At 41.5% G+C, this 18,795-nt stretch overlaps 1 protein-coding gene across 1 annotated transcript in view; it reads left to right on the top strand.

Moving 5' to 3' along the window:
* The window catches only part of ZYG11B (zyg-11 family member B, cell cycle regulator), a 91,026-nt gene that overhangs the window by 52,015 nt on the left and 20,216 nt on the right, over positions 1 to 18,795 (top strand). The window contains exons 4-7 of the mRNA XM_066269176.1: positions 9,188 to 9,328; positions 12,415 to 12,591; positions 13,536 to 13,600; positions 18,675 to 18,774. Coding sequence (XP_066125273.1) covers positions 9,188 to 9,328; positions 12,415 to 12,591; positions 13,536 to 13,600; positions 18,675 to 18,774 — 483 coding nt within the window. The remainder of the gene's footprint in view (positions 1 to 9,187; positions 9,329 to 12,414; positions 12,592 to 13,535; positions 13,601 to 18,674; positions 18,775 to 18,795) is intronic.

Below are 18,795 nucleotides of genomic sequence, written 5' to 3'. Positions count from 1 at the left end.
AGAGCCCCGTTTTTCCCTCTTATTACCTACATCACTTAAGCAGAAACATTCTTTGATCTTACCTGGAACAGAGGCAGGGATGGCCTAGAAGTGAATATTGTGGCTGAAATGGCAAGGTATCATTTTTGAGCAACCATCATTGATCTCAATAAAGGAGAAGTAAAGGTTAATTATGAACATCTTATAAACATCTTAATTCCTAGGTTATTCGTAAATTTAGACTTTAAAAAGTAGAATATAGAAAATCATTTTGAGTTACTCTTTTTCATTCAATAAATATTTTATCGGCCCTGGCCGGTTGGCTCAGCGGTAGAGCGTCGGCCTGGTGTGCAGGGGACCCGGGTTCGATTTCCGGCCAGGGCACATAGGAGAAGCGCCCATCTGCTTCTCCACCCCGTCCCCCTCCCCCTCCTTCCTCTCTGTCTCTCTCTTCCCCTCCCGCAGCCGAGGCTCCATTGGAGCAAAGATGGCCCGGGCACTGGGGATGGCTCCTTGGCCTCTGCCCCAGGCACTAGAGTGGCTCTGGTCACGGCAAAGCGATCCCCCGGAGGGGCAGAGCATCGCCCCTGGTGGGCAGAGCGTTGCCCCTGGTGGGCGTGCCGGGTGGATCCCAGTCGGGCGCATGTGGGAGTCTGTCTGACTGTCTCTCCCGTTTCCAGCTTCAGAAAAATACAAAAAAATAAATAAATAAATAAAAATAAATAAATAAATATTTTATCAGGTGCCTCTGTCTACTAGATACTGTGCTAGACATGGGTATTTTATAGTGAGGCTAGACAGATATAATCTTGCCTTCATGGAGCTTGTACGTCAGTGAGTGAGTCCGACAATCAAATATTATATACTGTGCCTGGCCTGTGGTGGTGCAGGGGATAAAACGTTGACCTGGAATGTCGGGGTCGCTGGTTTGAAACCCTAGGTTTGTCCTGTCAAGACACATACAATAAGCAATCAACAAACAACTAAAGTGAAGCAACTATGAGATGATACTTTTTTCTCATCTCCTCTTCACTCTATAAAATCAATAAATAAAATCTTTTTTAAAAATTATATACTGTGTGCACACTCATGCATGTACACTTTAAATATTTATATTATATGCAAATATATTTTATATATTATATATACATAAACACACACATAAATGCTTTAAATTATATAGTGCTGCCTGACCAGACGGTGGCACAGTGAATAGAGCGTCGGACTGGGATGTGGAGGGCCCAGGTTCAAGACCCCAAGGTCACCAGCTTGAGCGCCGGCTCATCTGGTTTGAGCAAGCCTAACCAGCTTGAGCCCAAAGCCACTGACTCAAGCAAGGGTTACTCGGTCTGCTGAAGCCCCCTAGTCAAGGCACATATGAGAAAACAATCAATGAACAACTAAGGAGCCGCAACGAAGAATTGATGTTTCTCATCTCTCTCCCTTCCTGTCTGTCCCTATCTGTCTCTCTCTCTGACTCTGTCTCTGCCACACACACAAAAAAAAATTATATAGTGCAATACATTACTATATATAAGAATGTTTAACAGAGAGAATTGACTTAGTTAAGCCTTCTCTGAGGAATTGATAAATGACTGAAGATCTTAAGGGCAAGTAGCCTAGTAAAGAACATATTCTCGGCCCTGGCCGGTTGGCTCAGCGGTAGAGCGTCGGCCTAGTGTGCGGAGGACCTGGGTTCGATTCCTGGCCAGGGCACACAGGAGAAGCGCCCATTTGCTTCTCCACACCTCCGCCGCGCTTTCCTCTCTGTCTCTCTTTTCCCCTCCCGCAGCCGAGGCTCCATTGGAGCAAAATGGCCCAGGCGCTGGGGATGGCTCTGTGGCCTCTGCCTCAGGCGCTAGAGTGGCTCTGGTCGCAACATGGCGATGCCCAGGATGGGCAGAGCATCGCACCCTGGTGGGCAGAGCATCACCCCATGGTGGGCGTGCCAGGTGGATCCCGGTCGGGCGCATGTGGAAGTCTGTCTGACGGTCTCTCCCTGTTTCCAGCTTCAGAAAAATGAAAAAAAAAAAAAAAAAGAACATATTCTCACTTGGTAAAGAGAATAATATATGCAAAAGATGTGTGGTAGGAAGGAGCATATAGTACATCCAAGGAACTAAAGGAAGGCCGCTGTGGCTAGAGCTCAATAGTACAAAGTCACAGTGTGATGAATTGAAGTTGGAGAAGTAGGTGCCAGGGCCAGATTTGGCAACATCACATAAGTCAGGTGCAGGGCAACAGGTATGAGGAACTTACTCAACAACTTGTTATGGAACAAGCTAGATTTCTAGTGCATAGCTTTTTAATGTTCAAGGAAACACAAAAATGTAAATTACTCTTTTAATATTACTTGCTAACATTACTGCCTAACAAATAGGTCAGATAGTTAATAATTGTAAAAATCAAAGGGGAAAAAAGCCCTGGTTCAAATACTAAAGAATTGTAAAAATTAAAGAGAAAGAAAGACCCTGACCTGAATCCTGAAGGATGAAAGGAATATGTCCCTCATATATCGAGCTAAATAATCCCAAGGTAAAAGATCCTATAAAAGTTGTGATCCTAGGCCCTGGCCGGTTGGCTCAGTGAAAGAGCGTTGGCCTGGCGTGCAAGGGGTCCCAGGTTCGATTTCCGGCCAGGGCACACAGGAGAGGCGCCCATCTGCTTCTCCACCCCTCCCCCTCTCCTTCCTCTCTGTCTCTCTCTTCCCCTCCCACAGCTGAGGCTCCATTGGAGCAAAGATGGCCCGGGCGCTGGGGATGGCTCCTTGGCCTCTGCCCCAGGCGCTAGAGTGACTCTGGTCGCAACAGAGCAATGCCCCGGAGGGGCAGAGCATCGCACCCTGGTGGGCAGAGCATCGCCCCCTGGTGGGCGTGCTGGGTGGATCCCGGTCGGGCACATGCGGAAGTCTGTCTGACTGTCTCTCCCTGTTTCCGGCTTCAGAAAAATACAGAAAAATAATAATAATAATAATAATAATAATAATATACAAAGTTGAGAATCATTGTTTTAAAATATCTTTTAAAATAAAGATTATTGGATCTTTGCCCTTTATTCGGTTATATACAAAGGTTGATGTTCCTTTTAAATTATTTGAGTACTGATTTGAAAACTGAAAAATGGCCTGACCTGTGGTGGCGCAGTGGATAAAGCGTCGACCTGGAAATGCTGAGGTCGCCGGTTCGAAACCCTGGGTTTGTCTGGCCGAGGCACATATGGGAGTTGATGCTTCCAGCTCCTCCCCCCTTCTCTCTCTCTATCTCTCTCTCCTCTCTAAAATGAATAAAATAAAATAAAATAAAATAAAATAAAAAAAAGAAAACTGAAAAATAATTAAGTCATGTTAAGGAAGGGGAACTGAGATTGCCATGTATCCTCTTTTAGAATTGTCTAACTTAGCGAAGTTGATAAAAAAAGTTTGTCTGAAATGGTTGTCTTAGTGTTGTAATGCTTTACATAAATTTAGATAGACTTTTTTGGCTTCACATTCCTGAGTTTGTTAGGTCAGACTAAAGGATGCAAAAAATAGTGTGACTCTCTAGTATTCTTTATAAGACATTATATATATGGTTCTCTGAATGAACAGGTACTCTTTTTTTTTTTTTGCATTTAAGAAAATGTTTACTTTATTGATTTTAGAGATAGGAAGAGAAAAAGCGAGAGAGAGACAGGAACATGGATCTGTTCCTGTATGTATCCTGACTAGGAATGGAACTGGCAACCTCTGCACTTTGGGATAATGCTCTAGCCAACTGAGATATCTGGCCAGGGCTGCCTTTTTATATATACTGTACAGTATTTCTTATTTTGGTTTCTTGACTAAATGAAAAAAACTCAAGACCCTTGAGTTTTTCTCAAGGGTCACAACCAGATGATACTAGAGCCTACCCCTGTACCCTTGGACTATCTGATTCAAAAGTATGTGTCTTTTCCACTAACTGTTATTGTCTCTGAGTATCTTAGTTCTTTCCTTTTCTTTCAATTTCTAGTCCCAACCTAAAGGGGTTTTATTTTACCATAGAATTTCCAACTCTGTCATGGCTGTTTCCCCATTCAATTTGCTCTTTTGTCATCATCCATTTCCTGAACATTCTACCTCTCTACAACTAGAATTCTTAAGTTTGTGAGCTACCTCATTCTCAAACTCTGAGGTTATCTACCAAGCTGTGGTTCCTATTATAATCACTGGAAAGGTCCTAAACCCAATATTAGTTCTCAGTCTTTATCTTATTTGATCTAAAGTGGCATAAGACACAGTTGATCTTGTCCTTCTTGAAATATTCTTTTCATTTAGCTTCTAGGATATCACACTTGTCTTGTTTTTATCCTACCTTTTCTTTTCTTTTCTTTTCTTTTCTTTTCTTTCTTTCTTTCTTTCTTTCTTTTTTTTTTTATTTTTATTCTACCTTTCTTACCACTCTCCATCTCACAGGCTTCTAAATGTTGGAGTGTTCCATGCTTTGGTCCTTAAATTTATATGCTAATTACTTCCAAATTTAATCTCTCAGCCATCTCTCTTGAACTAAGACTCTTATGTTGAACTGTAGTAATTAATATCCAGTGAAGGTATATACAAGTTTTTTTTGTTTTTTTTTTACAGAGGCAGAGATAGACAGGGACAGACAGACAGGAACGGAGAGAGATGAGAAGCATCAATCATCAGTTTCTCTTTGCGTGTTGCGACTTCTTAGTTGTTCATTGATTGCTTTCTCACATGTGCCTTAACCGTGGGCCTTCAGCAGACCGAGTAACCCCCTGCTGGAGCCAGCGACCTTGGGTCCAAGCTGGTGAGCTCTTTGCTCAAGCCAGATGAGCCCGCGCTCAAGCTGGTGACCTCGGGGTCTCGAACCTGGGTCCTTCCGCATCCCAGTCCGACACTCTATCCACTGCGCCACCACCTGGTCAGGCTATACAAGTTTTTTAAGCAGAGGAGTTGATCCATTCCAAAACAACATTTACCAAGTACTTTTTAAAAATGTCTGAGTTAGTGCCCCTGCTCTTGAGGGATTCTAGTGTAGTGGAAGGAGTCAGACAAATTTAAAAATAGCTTTAATCCAGTATGAGATGCTATTATAAAGATATACAAAGTGCTCCAGACCAGGCAGTGGGGCAGTGGAAAGAGTGTCGGACTGGGATGCAGAGGACCCAAGTTCGAAACCCTGAGGTTGCCGGCTTGAGCATAGGCTCATCTGGTTTGAGCATAGCTCACCAGCTTGAACCCAAGGTCGTTGGCTTGAGTGTAGTGTCACCAACTTGAGAATGGGATCATAAACATGACCCCATGGTCACTGGCTTGAGGCCAAAGGTTAAAGGCTTGAAGCCCAAGGTCACTGGGTCAGCTGGAGCCCCCTGACCAAGGCACATATGAAAAACAATCAATGAACAACTAAAGTGCCACAACAACGAGTGATGCTTCTCATCTCTCTCCCTTTCTGTCTGTCTGTCCCTCTCCCTTCTCTCTCTCTCACTAAAAAAAAATAAAAAAATGAACACCTGGAAAAAAAATTTGTATTCAATTACTGCTAATATATGTGAATAAATAGTTATGACCAATGTGTATATATGTATAAGTAAATAGTTTTAAAAAAACTTTGTAAAGAAGTAACATTGTTAATTCTGCAATCTTTTTTTTAAATAGTTTTTATTTATTTTAGAGAGAGGAAAGAGAAAGAGAGAGAGAAAGGGGGAGGAGCGGGAAGCATCAACTCCCATATGTGCCTTGACCAGGCAAGCCCAGGTTTCGAACCGGCGACCTCAGCATTCCAGGTCGACGCATTATCCACTGCACTACCACAGGTCAGGCAAATTCTGCAATCTTAAAAATGCTCACTTAGGCCTGACCTGTGGTGGCGCAGTGGATAAAGCATCAACCTGGAAATGCTGAGGTCGCCGGTTTGAAACCCTGGGCTTGCCTGGTCAAGGCACATATGGGAGTTGATGCTTCCTGCTTCTCCCCCCACCTTCTCTCTCTCTCTCTCTCTCTCTCTCTCTCTCTCTCTCTCTCTCTCCTTTCTAAAATGAATAAATTAAAAATTTTTTTTTTTTAAATGCTCACTTAGTATATATGCCCTTGTGTCACTTGGCATACATCTGTACTATAGTCAGTTTATATTAGACCTTGTAGCTTGTAGCATATCATATCAGTGGTTGAAGTGTCTGTTATAATGCAGCCCTTTATTTCTTCAAAGCTGCATATTCCAACCTGAATACTGTACGTTCATATAAAACCTAGTTGCTGAGTAATGTATTTTTCAAGTATTTATTTCTGTGTCACCTTGTTTAATGCTACTGCCAAAAAGAACTCATTTTTCCAACTTAATGAGATTATATCTCTCCAAATGACAGGGTTTTTTTTTATTTAAACCTTATTATAAAATAAGACAGATACAAAGACCATAAATAACAAATGTATAGTTTAGTGAGTGAAAATAAGGTGAACGCATTTGAGACCATTACTCGGGTTAATAAGTAGAACTTGGTCAGCTACCCTGAAGCTCTTCCATGTGTCCAATCCTGATTACAACTCCCTTCTTCCGCACAAAAGTAACCTCTATTCTGACTTTAATAATAATCATGTCCTTGCTTTTTTTTTATATACTTTTATGACCCAACTGTTAATTTATAGGCACTTAGTTAATCTTGCCCATTTTTCAGAATTATGTCTTTTGAGTATCTTTTATTTTTATTATTTGGGGGAGGGGGAGACAGGAAGGGATAGAGTTGAGAAGCATCAGCTTGTAGTTGTAGCACCTTAGTTATTCATTGATTGCTTTCTCATATGTACCTTGACCAGGGGGCTCCAGCTGAGCCAGTGACCCCTTGCTTAAGCCAGTGACCTTGGGCTTTAAACCTTTGACCTTTGGCCTTAAGTCAGCAACCATGAGATCATGTCTATGATCCTACACTCAAGCTGGTGAGCCTACACTCAAGCTGGTGACCCCTCACTCAAGCCAGATAAGCCGGTGCTCAAGCTGGTGACCTCGAGTTTTGAACTTGGGTCCTCAGTATTTCAGGCCGATGGCCTATCCCATGGTTCTCAAAATGTGCGCCAGGGTGTACTGGTGCACCCTAGAAGATTTCCAGGTGTGCCCTATGATATTATAGAGAAATATGTGCCTGTTGGGGACCAAAAACCAACAGGGTTTTTGGAGTTTAGATTTTGGGGAGCAGAGGTGTAGGGAATTGGCTGTCAGCTGACTGTCTGCCCAACCCCCTACCTCACTTGCCTGATTAGGTTGCAAAAGGCTGTTAAGCTGTGGTGCTGGATTGTTTACACTACCCCCTATGTTCTCCAGAAAGACTGGAAGCAAGTTTCTTCTATCCTTTGTTTGGTGTAAAGTTAAGATGATATGTATGATGTGAGGGTTTTCAGCACTCAACACAAGAGTAAAAAGAGAGGAATTATTCAATGTATTGATAAGGAAATGAGAGTTTGCCTTTCAAATATATGCCCAAACATGGAAGAAATCGCTAGGACTCATCAGGCTCACGTTTCTCATAAACACAAGAATGAAAAAACACATTCAAGTTGGGACCTACAGAATTTACTAAATCTTACTAAGAATGTATCTATATATGTAAAAAGATAACTTTTTTGTCTTTTAAAAAATCTTTAACCCCTCTTTTTTACGAATTCTAAAAAGCATAACTCAAAAAATGTAACAAAAATTTTTTAATGTCAGAATAAATTTAATTTTGTATTTATTTCATTTAATTACCATAAAAGCACGCTTGGACTTTATATTTTTTCTTTAATATTTGACTTAATTATTATAACGTATTTCTCAGAAACTTGTATATAGTGTGCCTATAATTATTTATAGGATTTTAAATGCGCCCCGACTTCAAAAAGTTTGAGAACCATTGGCCTATCTACTTAGCCACTGCCTGGTCAGGCCTCCATTGTATACTCTTGATGCATATTTCCCTGTCTTTGAATTTTCTGAAATTTGAGACTTAATCATACTCATATTTGATACCTTTGGCAGGACCCTTAAGGTGTTGAGTGTTTAATTAACAGCCAAACAATATGTCTGGCTGTTTTATTTCTGTGATGTTAGTAGTTGTTGATTCCTAATACCTAGTTTCATTAATTCATTGGGGATCATGGTGCTATTTTAATAATTTCTTTTTTACTTATTAGTTTGATTACTTTTATAAAGAGCCACTTCTTGTTATGTACATTTGGTTACCCAATAATACATGAACCATAGTTTTAAGTTTTAAGTGTATTAACCTGTATAAATGGGAAATTCCTAGATGGACATAATTTTGAACAGAACTTCTTGATTCTGAATGGAAGCTTGATAAATCTGAAGAAATTAAATAATGCATTTACATGATGAACACTTACTGAGTGCTTATGGTGAGGCACACATAATGCTAGTTGTTGGGATACAGTGGTTAATGGGTCAGTCTAGTTGGGGGGATTATAATAGCTATGAAGGAGTTAGTTTTTGGAACCTGGTTTAGATTGGTGAGTCAGAGAAGGCCTCTCTAAAGAAGTATCATTTATCTTGAATTGGGAAGATTGAGCAATTAGTCAAAGAGAGAAAGATTTCAGTCAGAGGATATTATATATGATGGCCTTATGTTGGGAAAGAGGTTGGCTTTTTGAAATATCAGGAAAAAGCCAATATGGCTATAACATTTTATGTTGAGGGAGAGGGTTATCTAAAGAGGCAGTTAAAGTCTAATCCCAAGGCAAGACCTTATAAATAGTGTTAAATGACTTGAGATTTATTTTAGGTACAGTGTTGACAATTTTGCCCATAGGTTTATAGTAGGGTCTGAGCCTATCTAATATATAGTTCTCTTTAGCATATGTGCACCTTCATAGGATGGCTGTTCTGGATGGGTTGGAAAATTATTATTCTGATTTGTTTTAAGCCTTATGTAGCTATCCTGGATGCCATCCATACAAGTGATTTTTTAATTGATTTTTAGAGAGAGAGAGGAAGGAGGGGAGGGAGAGAGAAAGAAGCATCGTTTGTTATTCCACTTACTTTTATGCATTCATTGGTTGATTCTTGTGTATGCCCTGACCTGGATTCCCCGCAGCTTTCATGTATTGGGATGATACTCTAACCAACTGAGCCACTTAGCCAGGGACACAAATGATGTTTGGCTATAGAAAGTTAGAGGGTTGAAAAAAAAATTAGAGGGTTGAAAAGAATCCTAAAAGCTAATTTTCTGGCTATGTTCAAAGGTATCTGGAGAAGCCAATGAAACACAGATTGCAGAAGCACTGAAGAGGTATAGTGAACGGGCGTTCTTTGTCCGGGAAGCTCTGTTTCACCTTTTCAGCCTGACACATGTGATGGAAAAAACAAAGCCAGAAATTTTAAAGGTAAGAGTAAGAAACTGGATATGAAAGTTTTTAATTATGTACCTGGATAGATGATGGTTTTGTAAAGAAGACTGGTGAAAATTTGTATTTAGTCTTTGACTTTTTTTTGTAATATGATTGATAATGTGTGATTTCAGTTATTAGTAGTAAATGAGAAAGAGAGAAGATAGTTATATAATGTTATTGAAGTTTTATAGTAGTCTCATTAAGCAATATAAATGCCTTCCAGATTATATTTAACAACCCAAAACCAGTGACCAGTGTGATATTTTTTCACCAGTTGTAGTAGGAAATGGAAGTATGTGACTGGAATCAGAACACTGCAGTATGCCCTGTTTGCTTCCATATAGGCTCTTTCTAGAATACAATAATGGAATTTCACAAGCACTTTTTTGTGCCATATATGAACCCTCTATGTTTTCATGACTAATCCATGTTATTTTAACAAAGACAGTTTTTTAAGACTGTTTTGAAGTAAGACAGGAAGATTTTTAATTTTGTTAATTGCTTAGGATGTGGTCTTTGTCCACCAGAAGTCTGGAATACTACTTACTTTCTGTAAGTGTCCTGAAGTGACCTCAATGATTCGCTATTCACTCAACCCAGAAAACCCCACAAAATCATGCAAATCAAAGGGTGTTCACTTCAAGAACAGTTGTGAAACTGCCCAGGCCATCAAAGGTATGCATATTTGAAAAGCCACCAAGTATCTGAAGGATGTAACTTGACAGAAGCAATTTGTGCTATTTTGCCAGTGAAATGGTGGAGTTGGTAAGTGTGCCCAGGCCAAACAGTAGGGGAGGATATGGGGTCAGTAGCCCAAAATGAATGCTGAATTTTGGCCGTGGTCAGTTGGCTCAGTGGTAGAGTGTCAGCCTGGTATGAGGATGTCCCGGGTTCGATTCCCGGTCAGGGCTCACAGGAAACGTGACCATCTGCTTCTCTTCCCTTCTCCTTCCTTCCCTCCCCCTCCACAGCCATGGCTCAATTAGTTTGAGCCCATTGCCTGGTGTTGAGGATGACTCTGTGGAGCTTCTGCCTTAGGCACTAAAAATATGAACACCGCCCCAGATGGGCAGAGTATCACTCCCAGATGAGGGTTGCTGGGTGGATTCTGGTCTGGGTGCATGTGGGAGTCTGTCTCTCTATCTCCCCTTCTCTCACTTGGAAAAGAAGAGGGGGGAAAAAAGAGAGAGAAAGAATGCTGAATTAAAAATAAATAAATAAAAAGAGTGCTGGAGCCTGACCAGGCTGTGGTGCAGCGGATAGAGTGTCGGACTGGGATGCGGAGGACCCAGGTTTGAGATCCCAAGGTCGCCAGCTTGAGCACAGGCTCATCGGGTTTGAGCAAGGCTCACAAGCTTGAGCCCTAGGTTGCTGGCTCGAGCAAGGGGTAACTTGGTTTGCTGTAGCCTCCTGGGTCAAGGCACATATGAGATATCAATCGGCCCTGGCCTGTTGGCTCAGCGGTAGAGCGTCGGCCTAGCGTGCGGAGGACCCGGGTTCGATTCCCGGCCAGGGCACACAGGAGAGGCGCCCATTTGCTTCTCCACCCCTCTGCCTCGCTTTCCTGTCTGTCTCTCTCTTCCCCTCCCGCAGCCAAGGCTCCATTGGAGCAAAGATGGCCCGGGCGCTGGGGATGGCTCTGTGGCCTCTGCCTCAGGCGCTAGAGTGGCTCTGGTCGCAACATGGCGACGCCCAGGATGGACAGAGCATTGCCCCCTGGTGGGCAGAGCCTCGCCCCTGGTGGGCGTGCCAGGTGGATCCCGGTCGGGCGCATGCGGGAGTCTGTCTGACTGTCTCTCCCCGTTTCCAGCTTCAGAAAAATGAAAAAAAAAAAAAAAGAGAGAAATCAATCAATGAACAACTAAGGAACTGCAAAGAAGAATTGATGTTTTTCATCTCTCTCCCTTCCTGTCTGTCTGTCCCTATCTCTCCCTCTCTCTGACTCTCTTTGTCTCTGCCACAGGAGAAAAAAAAAGTGCTGGATTTTTGCTGCATGTGCTTAAAAATGCAGAGACTAATGTTGAACTTCAGCGTTTAGATGTGGAGTCTCTGGTTATTGAACACATCCAGGTGAACAAAGTTCCTAAAATACAGCACAGAATTTACAGAGCTTGGGGCAGATTAGCCCATATATGAGTAAGGGCCACCTGCCACATTGAGGTGATCCTTACTGAAAAAAGAGCAGATTGTCCCTAAACCAGAAGAGAAGGTTGCATGAAAGAAAAAGACATCCCAGAAGAAACTGAAGAAACAAAAACTATGGCCCAGGGGTAAAGTCAGCATAAAATAAATGCTAATAAAAGTAAAAATTAGAAAAAAGAAGTGTTTAGTCTATTGCCATACCACCCTGAACGTGCCCAATCTCATCTAAAAATGAAATTTGGCTCTATTTTTACTCTATTCAAGTCAGTAAGAATTTATTTAGTGTTAAGCATATAACAAGCATTGTACTAGGTTTAGAAATACAAAGACAAATTATCTGAATTGAAAAGATTCATTAGCCTTACAGAAAAATCTCTGGACATGAACAGCTTGATGCCTACTTCTACCAGGTAGGCAGAAACTAAATTCTAGTGAATAACTGCTATGTCCTAGGCACTTTGCACATGAGGATAAAAAAGATACTAAAGACATCTTAGAAATTATTATAGATACCTGACCAGGCGGTGGCGCAGTAGATAGAGCATCGGACTGGGATGCGGAAGGATCCAGGTTCGAGACCCCAAGGTCGCCAGCTTGAGCGCGGACTCATCTGGTTTGAGCAAAAAGCTCACCGGCTTGGACCCAAGGTCGCTGGCTCCAGCAGGGGGTTACTCGGTCTGCTGAAGGCCCACGGTCAAGGCACATATGAAAAAGCAGTCAATGAACAACTAAGAAGTCGCAACGCACAACGAGAAACTAATGATTGATGCTTCTCATCTCTCTCCGTTCCTGTCTGTCTGTCCCTGTCTATCTCTGCCTCTGTTAAAAAAAAAAAAAGAAAGAAAGAAAGAAATTATTATAGATCAACAAAATAATGTTGCTACATGAAGAGGGCTTGGATTTATAAGGTAGATTAAGAGAACTCATTTTTTTTCCAGCTTGTGGTCACTGGGATGAGAAACCACCCTATGAATTTGCCAGTGCAACTTGCTGCAAGTGCCTGTGTGTTTAACTTAACGAAGCAGGATCTTGCTGCAGGAATGCCTGTTCGACTTCTGGCTGATGTGACCCATTTGCTGCTCAAAGCCATGGAACATTTTCCTAATCACCAGCAGGTAAGCATATGGGAATTACCATTCAAATAATCCTTTTAGTGTCTCTTACCCATCTTCTACCTCCTTACAGTTTAATTTGGTAAACCAAGGCTGGAAATTCAAATGCCTTAGGAAACTGTAAAGTAATAAATTTGTGGTATGACTAAGTACAGGACAACAGAGAATTAGAAAACTAAAGTGTGCTTTCCCTGCCTAAATAGTATTTAAATCCAAATGTTGAGGGAAATAGTACAAGCCATATAAAACTCATCTTCAAACTCAATCTTGAGTTTATGATAATTTCAGCAAATAGTCTTAGAGCATCTGTTTTGGGCCAGACACTGTCAAATATTAGGATAAAGATAAGACATGAAAAAAAAAAAAAATAAGACATGGATTTTCTATTTCTAGCAGTATGATAGACTACTTAACCTAGTTTTTATCCTCTCGATGAATATTCAAAAAACTTCTTAAATTGTATTTTTAACTCTTAAAATTTAGCAGTGAGTTGGCAAGTTAGTAGAAAATACTCAAGAGGTCCAAAACCAAGTAAAAATGGCAGCCCAGATTGGTGAGTGGATCATTAAAGCCAGCTTCCCTCAAACTAGATGAACTTTAAACCTTGTGTTTCATGGCCTTTGGAAGCCAGGTAGACAGAAGACAAAGCAGAACTCACCCAAAGCCTACCAGACAGAGGGAAATTGCTGGAACTATCCTATTCATTATCCTTTTTCTCATCTAATGGAAAAGAAAATATATGTGCTGGTAAACATATATGGGTCCAGTGGGAATCAATCTTTCAACAGTAGGTGACCAGAATAAAGGTTGTAAGAAATAAGTGGTATTTCATCAAAAGAAAGTCTTCCTCCTTTTCTTTTTTTTTTTAAATAGAGGCTACCCCTGTTTAAAAAATAACAAAGCAATATTTTATTCAGGATTTATTTTTTCTTTCTTTGGTTCTTTAGTTACAGAAGAATTGCCTCCTTTCACTTTGCAGTGACCGGATCCTTCAAGATGTTCCATTTAATAGGCAAGTGATAATTCTAGAACTTAAAATGGGATAAAACACAACTTTGGAAATCTGTTTTGAGTTATTTCTTACCAGTTAGGATATCCCTGGTATACAGTGGATGGGATTATGTATTGCCTTATAGAATGTTTATATCTATTTTTTCTAGTTTAACACCTTGACATTCATAATAGCAGATTGGAAAGCATAATCCCCTGCTTTCCTAGCCCTTTGCCTAAGAATTTATATTGATTATAGTTTTTAGAATATCCACACAATATAGGCTGTAGAAACTGAGGCATATAGAGATTCAATGTCTTGCCCATGGTTTTGTGACTAGTAACTCTCAGGCTAGAAGTCGTCTGGTTCTAGGTCCAATGTTCTTTTCTTTGTATCATATCTATTATTTTTATTATTTAATATTAAATTACAGAATTAATTTATTTTTGCCAGGGACAGACAGGAAGGCAGAGAGATGAAAAGAATCAACTCGTAGTTGCAGCACTTTAGTTGTTCATTGATTGCTTCTCATATGTGCCTTGATGGGTGGTCAGCTCAGCCAGTGATCTCTTGCTCAAGCCAGCAACCCCATGCTCATGCTTGCAATTTCAGGGTTACAAACCTGGGTCCTCAGTGTCACAGGTCGATGATCTATCCACTCTGCCACCACCCGGTCAGGCTATAGAAGAAATTTTTTAAGAAGAAACTTTTAAGCAGAGGTTAAAGGAAAAGTGGATTGCATTAAATATAAAGAATTCTTTTCTAAACATTATGATTTGGGAGCTAAAAAGATAATTTTATTCTTTTTTTTTTTCAAGTAAGAGTAGGTGAGATAGAAGGATAGATTGCCAAATGTGCCCCAACAAGGATCCACCCAGCAACTCCCATCTGGGGCCAATGCTCTGCCCATCTGGGGCCATACTTGCAACCAAGCTATTTTTAGCACCTGAGGCAAAGGTTCAAAGGAGTCATTCTCAGTGCCTGGGGCCGATGTGCTCAAATCAATTGAGCCATGGCTGCAGGAGGGGAAGAGAAAGAAAACGAAGGGAGAGGGGTAGAGGAGAGCAGCAGATGGTCATCTTTCCTATGTGCCCTGAGTCGAACCCAGGACTTCCACATGTCAGGTCAATGCTATACTGCTGAGCCAACCAGCCAGGGCCTCATTTTACTATTTTAAAGTATAATTTTTTAATGATGATATTTTTAAAAATAAATTTATACTTTGTTATTATTTAATGAAAAGTATATTTCTCAAACAGCAGGTTGGTTTCTTTTTTAGATTTTATTTATTCATTTTTAGAGAGAGAGAAAGATAGAGAGAAGGGAGGGAGGAAAAGGAAGCATCAACTCTCATGTATGCCTCGACCAGGCAAGCCCAGGGTTTTGAACCAGTGACCTCAGCATTCCAGGTCGATGCTTTATCCACTGCGCCACCACAGGTCAGGCACAGCAGAGGGTTTTGTTTTGCTTTTCTTGTTAAGTGAGAGGTGGGTAGGCAGGGAGGCAGAGACAGACTCCCGCATGCCAGGATCCACCAGCAAGCCACCTTCAGGGTGATGCTCTGCCCATCTGAGGCTGCTGCTCCATTGCTTGGCAACTTAACCATTTCAGCACCTGAAGCGAGGCCATGGAGCCATCCTCAGTGCCTGGGGCCAACCTGCTCGAACTACTCAAGCTATAGCTATGGGAGGATAAGAGAGAGAGAGAGAAAGGAGGGGGAAGGGTGGAGGAGCAGATGGTTGCTTCTCCTGTGTACCCTGACTGGGAATCGAACCTGAGACTTCCACATGCCAGGCCAACACTCTACTGCTGAGCCAACTGGCAGGGCTTCAAGCAGCAGTTTTACTATGATTTACTTTTATTTTGTTAACAGTACACTGTTATCTGGCATGGCTGAGGAATGAGGTGTTCCATTTACTATTTAAAATTAATAGTTTGATAAAATATAACTATATATCATATAGATTACTTAGTTTATTTTATATCCAATGCACTCTACTAGAATTGAGCTTCTTTGTGGTCAGAGACTGTGATTGGTTCATCTCTCTTTGTGTCTGCACTTAAGTAGATGTTTAATGGATAGAAGGACGAATGAATAAGTATAATAGAAGATGAATTTTTATAGAGGAAGATGACAGAATACATTGGGCCCTCAAACAAGAGGAAAAGAGTCCATCTAATTGGTAATCATTTGAGATAATAAAGATAACAAGTGTATGAAGCATTGATCATGCCAGGCACTGTGCTGTGTTTTTTGGTTGTTTGTTTGTTTAGTATTTTACCGAAGTTAGAAGCAGAGAGGCAGTCAGACAGACTCCCACATGTGCCCAACCAGATTCCACCCGGCATGCCCATCAGGGGGCGATGCTCTGCCCATCTGGGGTGTTGCTCGGTTGTAGCCTGAACCATTCTAGCACCCGAGCCGCAGAGACCGTGGAGCCATCCTCAGCGCCCAGGCCAACTTTGCTCCACTGAAACCTTGGCTGCGGGAGGGGAAGAGAAAGAGAGGAAGGAGAGGGGGAAGGGTGGAGAAGCAGACGGGCACTTCTCCTGTGTACCCTGATCGGGAATCGAACCCAGGACTTCCACACGCTGGGCCAACACTCTACCGCTGAACCAGCTGGCAGGGCCTGTACTGTGTTTTACATACGCCTCTTCAGTCCTTACAACAGAGTTCTGTGAAATTATTGCTTTTGTAATCTTTATTTTACAGATAAGGAAACAGAGGCAGAGAGAAGTTTAGTAACTTGTTCAAAGTGGTAAGATAGTAAGTAGCAGACTTTAGATTTAAATCCAGACTGACTCAGAGCCTCTACCTCCACTTTTTACACCATGGTATATTGCTCTGAAGATGAGCGGGTTGAGTTGATTGTTTTATGTTTTAGGAACTGCACAAATAAAGGAATAGGAAGTCAATAACAATACTTGTAAAAATAACCTTTATCAAAAGCTTGGTGTGTGTCAAATTTTGTACTAAGTCTTAAGCTTGATATATGATATCATTCAATCCTCACAACAAGCCTATGGAATAGATCTTACTATTTTACAAATGAGAATTTTGAAGTTTGAAGAGATTTACTAACTTGCCTAGGTCCCAAAGTTAGTAAGTAGTAGAAGGTGATAATACAGGCCAACTCCTGCCTGACCAGGCAGTGGTGCAGTGAATAGAGCATCGGACAGGGATGCGGAGGACCCAGGTTCAAGACCCCGAGATCGCCAACTTGAGCGCGGGCTCATCTGGCTTGAGCAAAAAGCTCACCAGCTTGAGCCCAAGGTCACTGGCTCGAGCAAGGTGTTACTCGGTCTGCTGAAGGCCGGTGGTCAAGGCACATATGAGAAAGCAATCAATGAACAACTAAGGTGTTGCAACGTGCAATGAAAAACTAATAATTGATGCTTCTCATTTCTCCGTTCCTGTCTGTCCGTCCCTGTCTATCCCTCTCTCTGACTCTCTCTCTCTAAAAAAGAAAAAAAAACAACACCTAAGTCAGGCCTGACCAGGCAGAGGTGCAGTGGATAGAGTGTTGGGCTGGGATGCTGAGGACCCAGGTTTGAAACCCCAAGATTGCCAGCTTGAGCACAGGCTTGCTGGCTTGAGCATGGGATCATAGATGTGACCCATGGTCGCTGGCTTGAGACTAAAGGTCACACACACTGGCTTGTAGCCCAAAGTCATTGGCTTGATCAGGGGTCATTGGCTCAGCTGGAGCCCCCTGGTCAAGGCACATATTAGAAAGCAATCAATGAACAACTAAGGTGCCTCATGAAGAATTGATGCTTCGCATCTCTCTCCCTTCCTGTCTATCCCTGTCTGTCTCTTGCTAAAAATCAACAACAACAAAAAAACTTAAATCAGTTCTTGTCATATCTCTGCTCAGAATCCCTCCATGGCTTTCATCTCATTCAGAGTGAAAACTAGTTTTTTGTTGAGACTAGATTAGCTTCCCTGGCTGGATGGCTCAGTTGATTAGAGCATCATCTCAAAGCACAGAGGTTGTAGGTTCAATCCCTAGTCAGGGCACATACAGGAACAGATCTAAGTTGCTGTCTCTGTCCCTCCCTCCCTCCTTCCCTCTTTTCCTAAAATAAAATTTAAGAATATTAAAGACTTGCCTGTGGTGGCGCAGTAGATAGAGCGCTGACCTGGAATGCTGAGGTCTCCAGTTTGAAATCCTGGTTTTGCCCTGTCAACGCACACACAACAAACAACCAATAAACAGCTAGAGTGAAGCAACTACTTCTTGTTCCACTCTCCCCTTTCTCTGTCTGTAAAATCAGTAAGTAAAATCTTAAAGAAGGAAAAAATAAAGATTATAAGTCCTGACTCCCCTGTTACCTCTGACCTCATTTCTTCGTACTGCTCTTTCCTTTGTTCTCTCTGTCCTGGCCTCACTGGCTTCCATGCTGTGTTTCAAGACCTTCAGGCGCACTCTCACTCCAGCGCCATTGTCATTGTGTTTCTCATTACCTCTGCCTGGAATACTTTTCCGCTAGATTTCTACCCAGCTAGCTCTTCCTTGACAGTTTCAGTGAGGCCTTCCCTAGCCACCCTACATAAAATTTTAACGTTTCATATTCTCTCTTTCCCTGCTTTTTTTTTCCTAAAGAACCTGTCATCAGTACCTAATCGTACCATATACTTTACTTATTATCTGATTTATTATAGAGTATAAGCCCTATGAGAGTCAAGATATTTTTATTTTATTCACTTCTCTATCTCTAGTACCAAGAACAATGTGTGGCACAAGGCAGGAGCTCAATAAATGTTTGTGAATGGATGACTTCCTATTGTGCTAGAAATTGTGAGGAAACCAGAAAGAACTTACTATTACGATATAAAAATCACTACAGAATGGGAATATGTTATAATTTTAGAACTTGAATGCCAAATGGTTTTGACTCTTGTTTCTTTAAAAGTATTTTCAGAATTAATAATGAGGTACCATCTCCAGAACACTAAGTATAATTATTCTCTATTCATTAAGAGAAATTTTCCCTTTCCTTCTTATCCACTTAAGTTGTAATATCAGTTTCTGGGGCTCTGAAACTGCCTGAGCCTCTGGGAATAATTCTGGAACCCTTTGTGTGTTTTCAGGTTTGAAGCAGCCAAGCTTGTCATGCAGTGGCTCTGCAACCATGAAGATCAAAACATGCAAAGGATGGCAGTTGCTATCATTTCCATCTTGGCTGCCAAGGTACCTGAATTTGTGTTTTCC

The sequence above is a fragment of the Saccopteryx bilineata genome, chromosome 3 (genome assembly GCF_036850765.1).
Source record: "Saccopteryx bilineata isolate mSacBil1 chromosome 3, mSacBil1_pri_phased_curated, whole genome shotgun sequence".
NCBI lineage: Eukaryota > Metazoa > Chordata > Mammalia > Chiroptera > Emballonuridae > Saccopteryx > Saccopteryx bilineata.
This window is presented reverse-complemented; position numbering and strand designations above follow the sequence as displayed.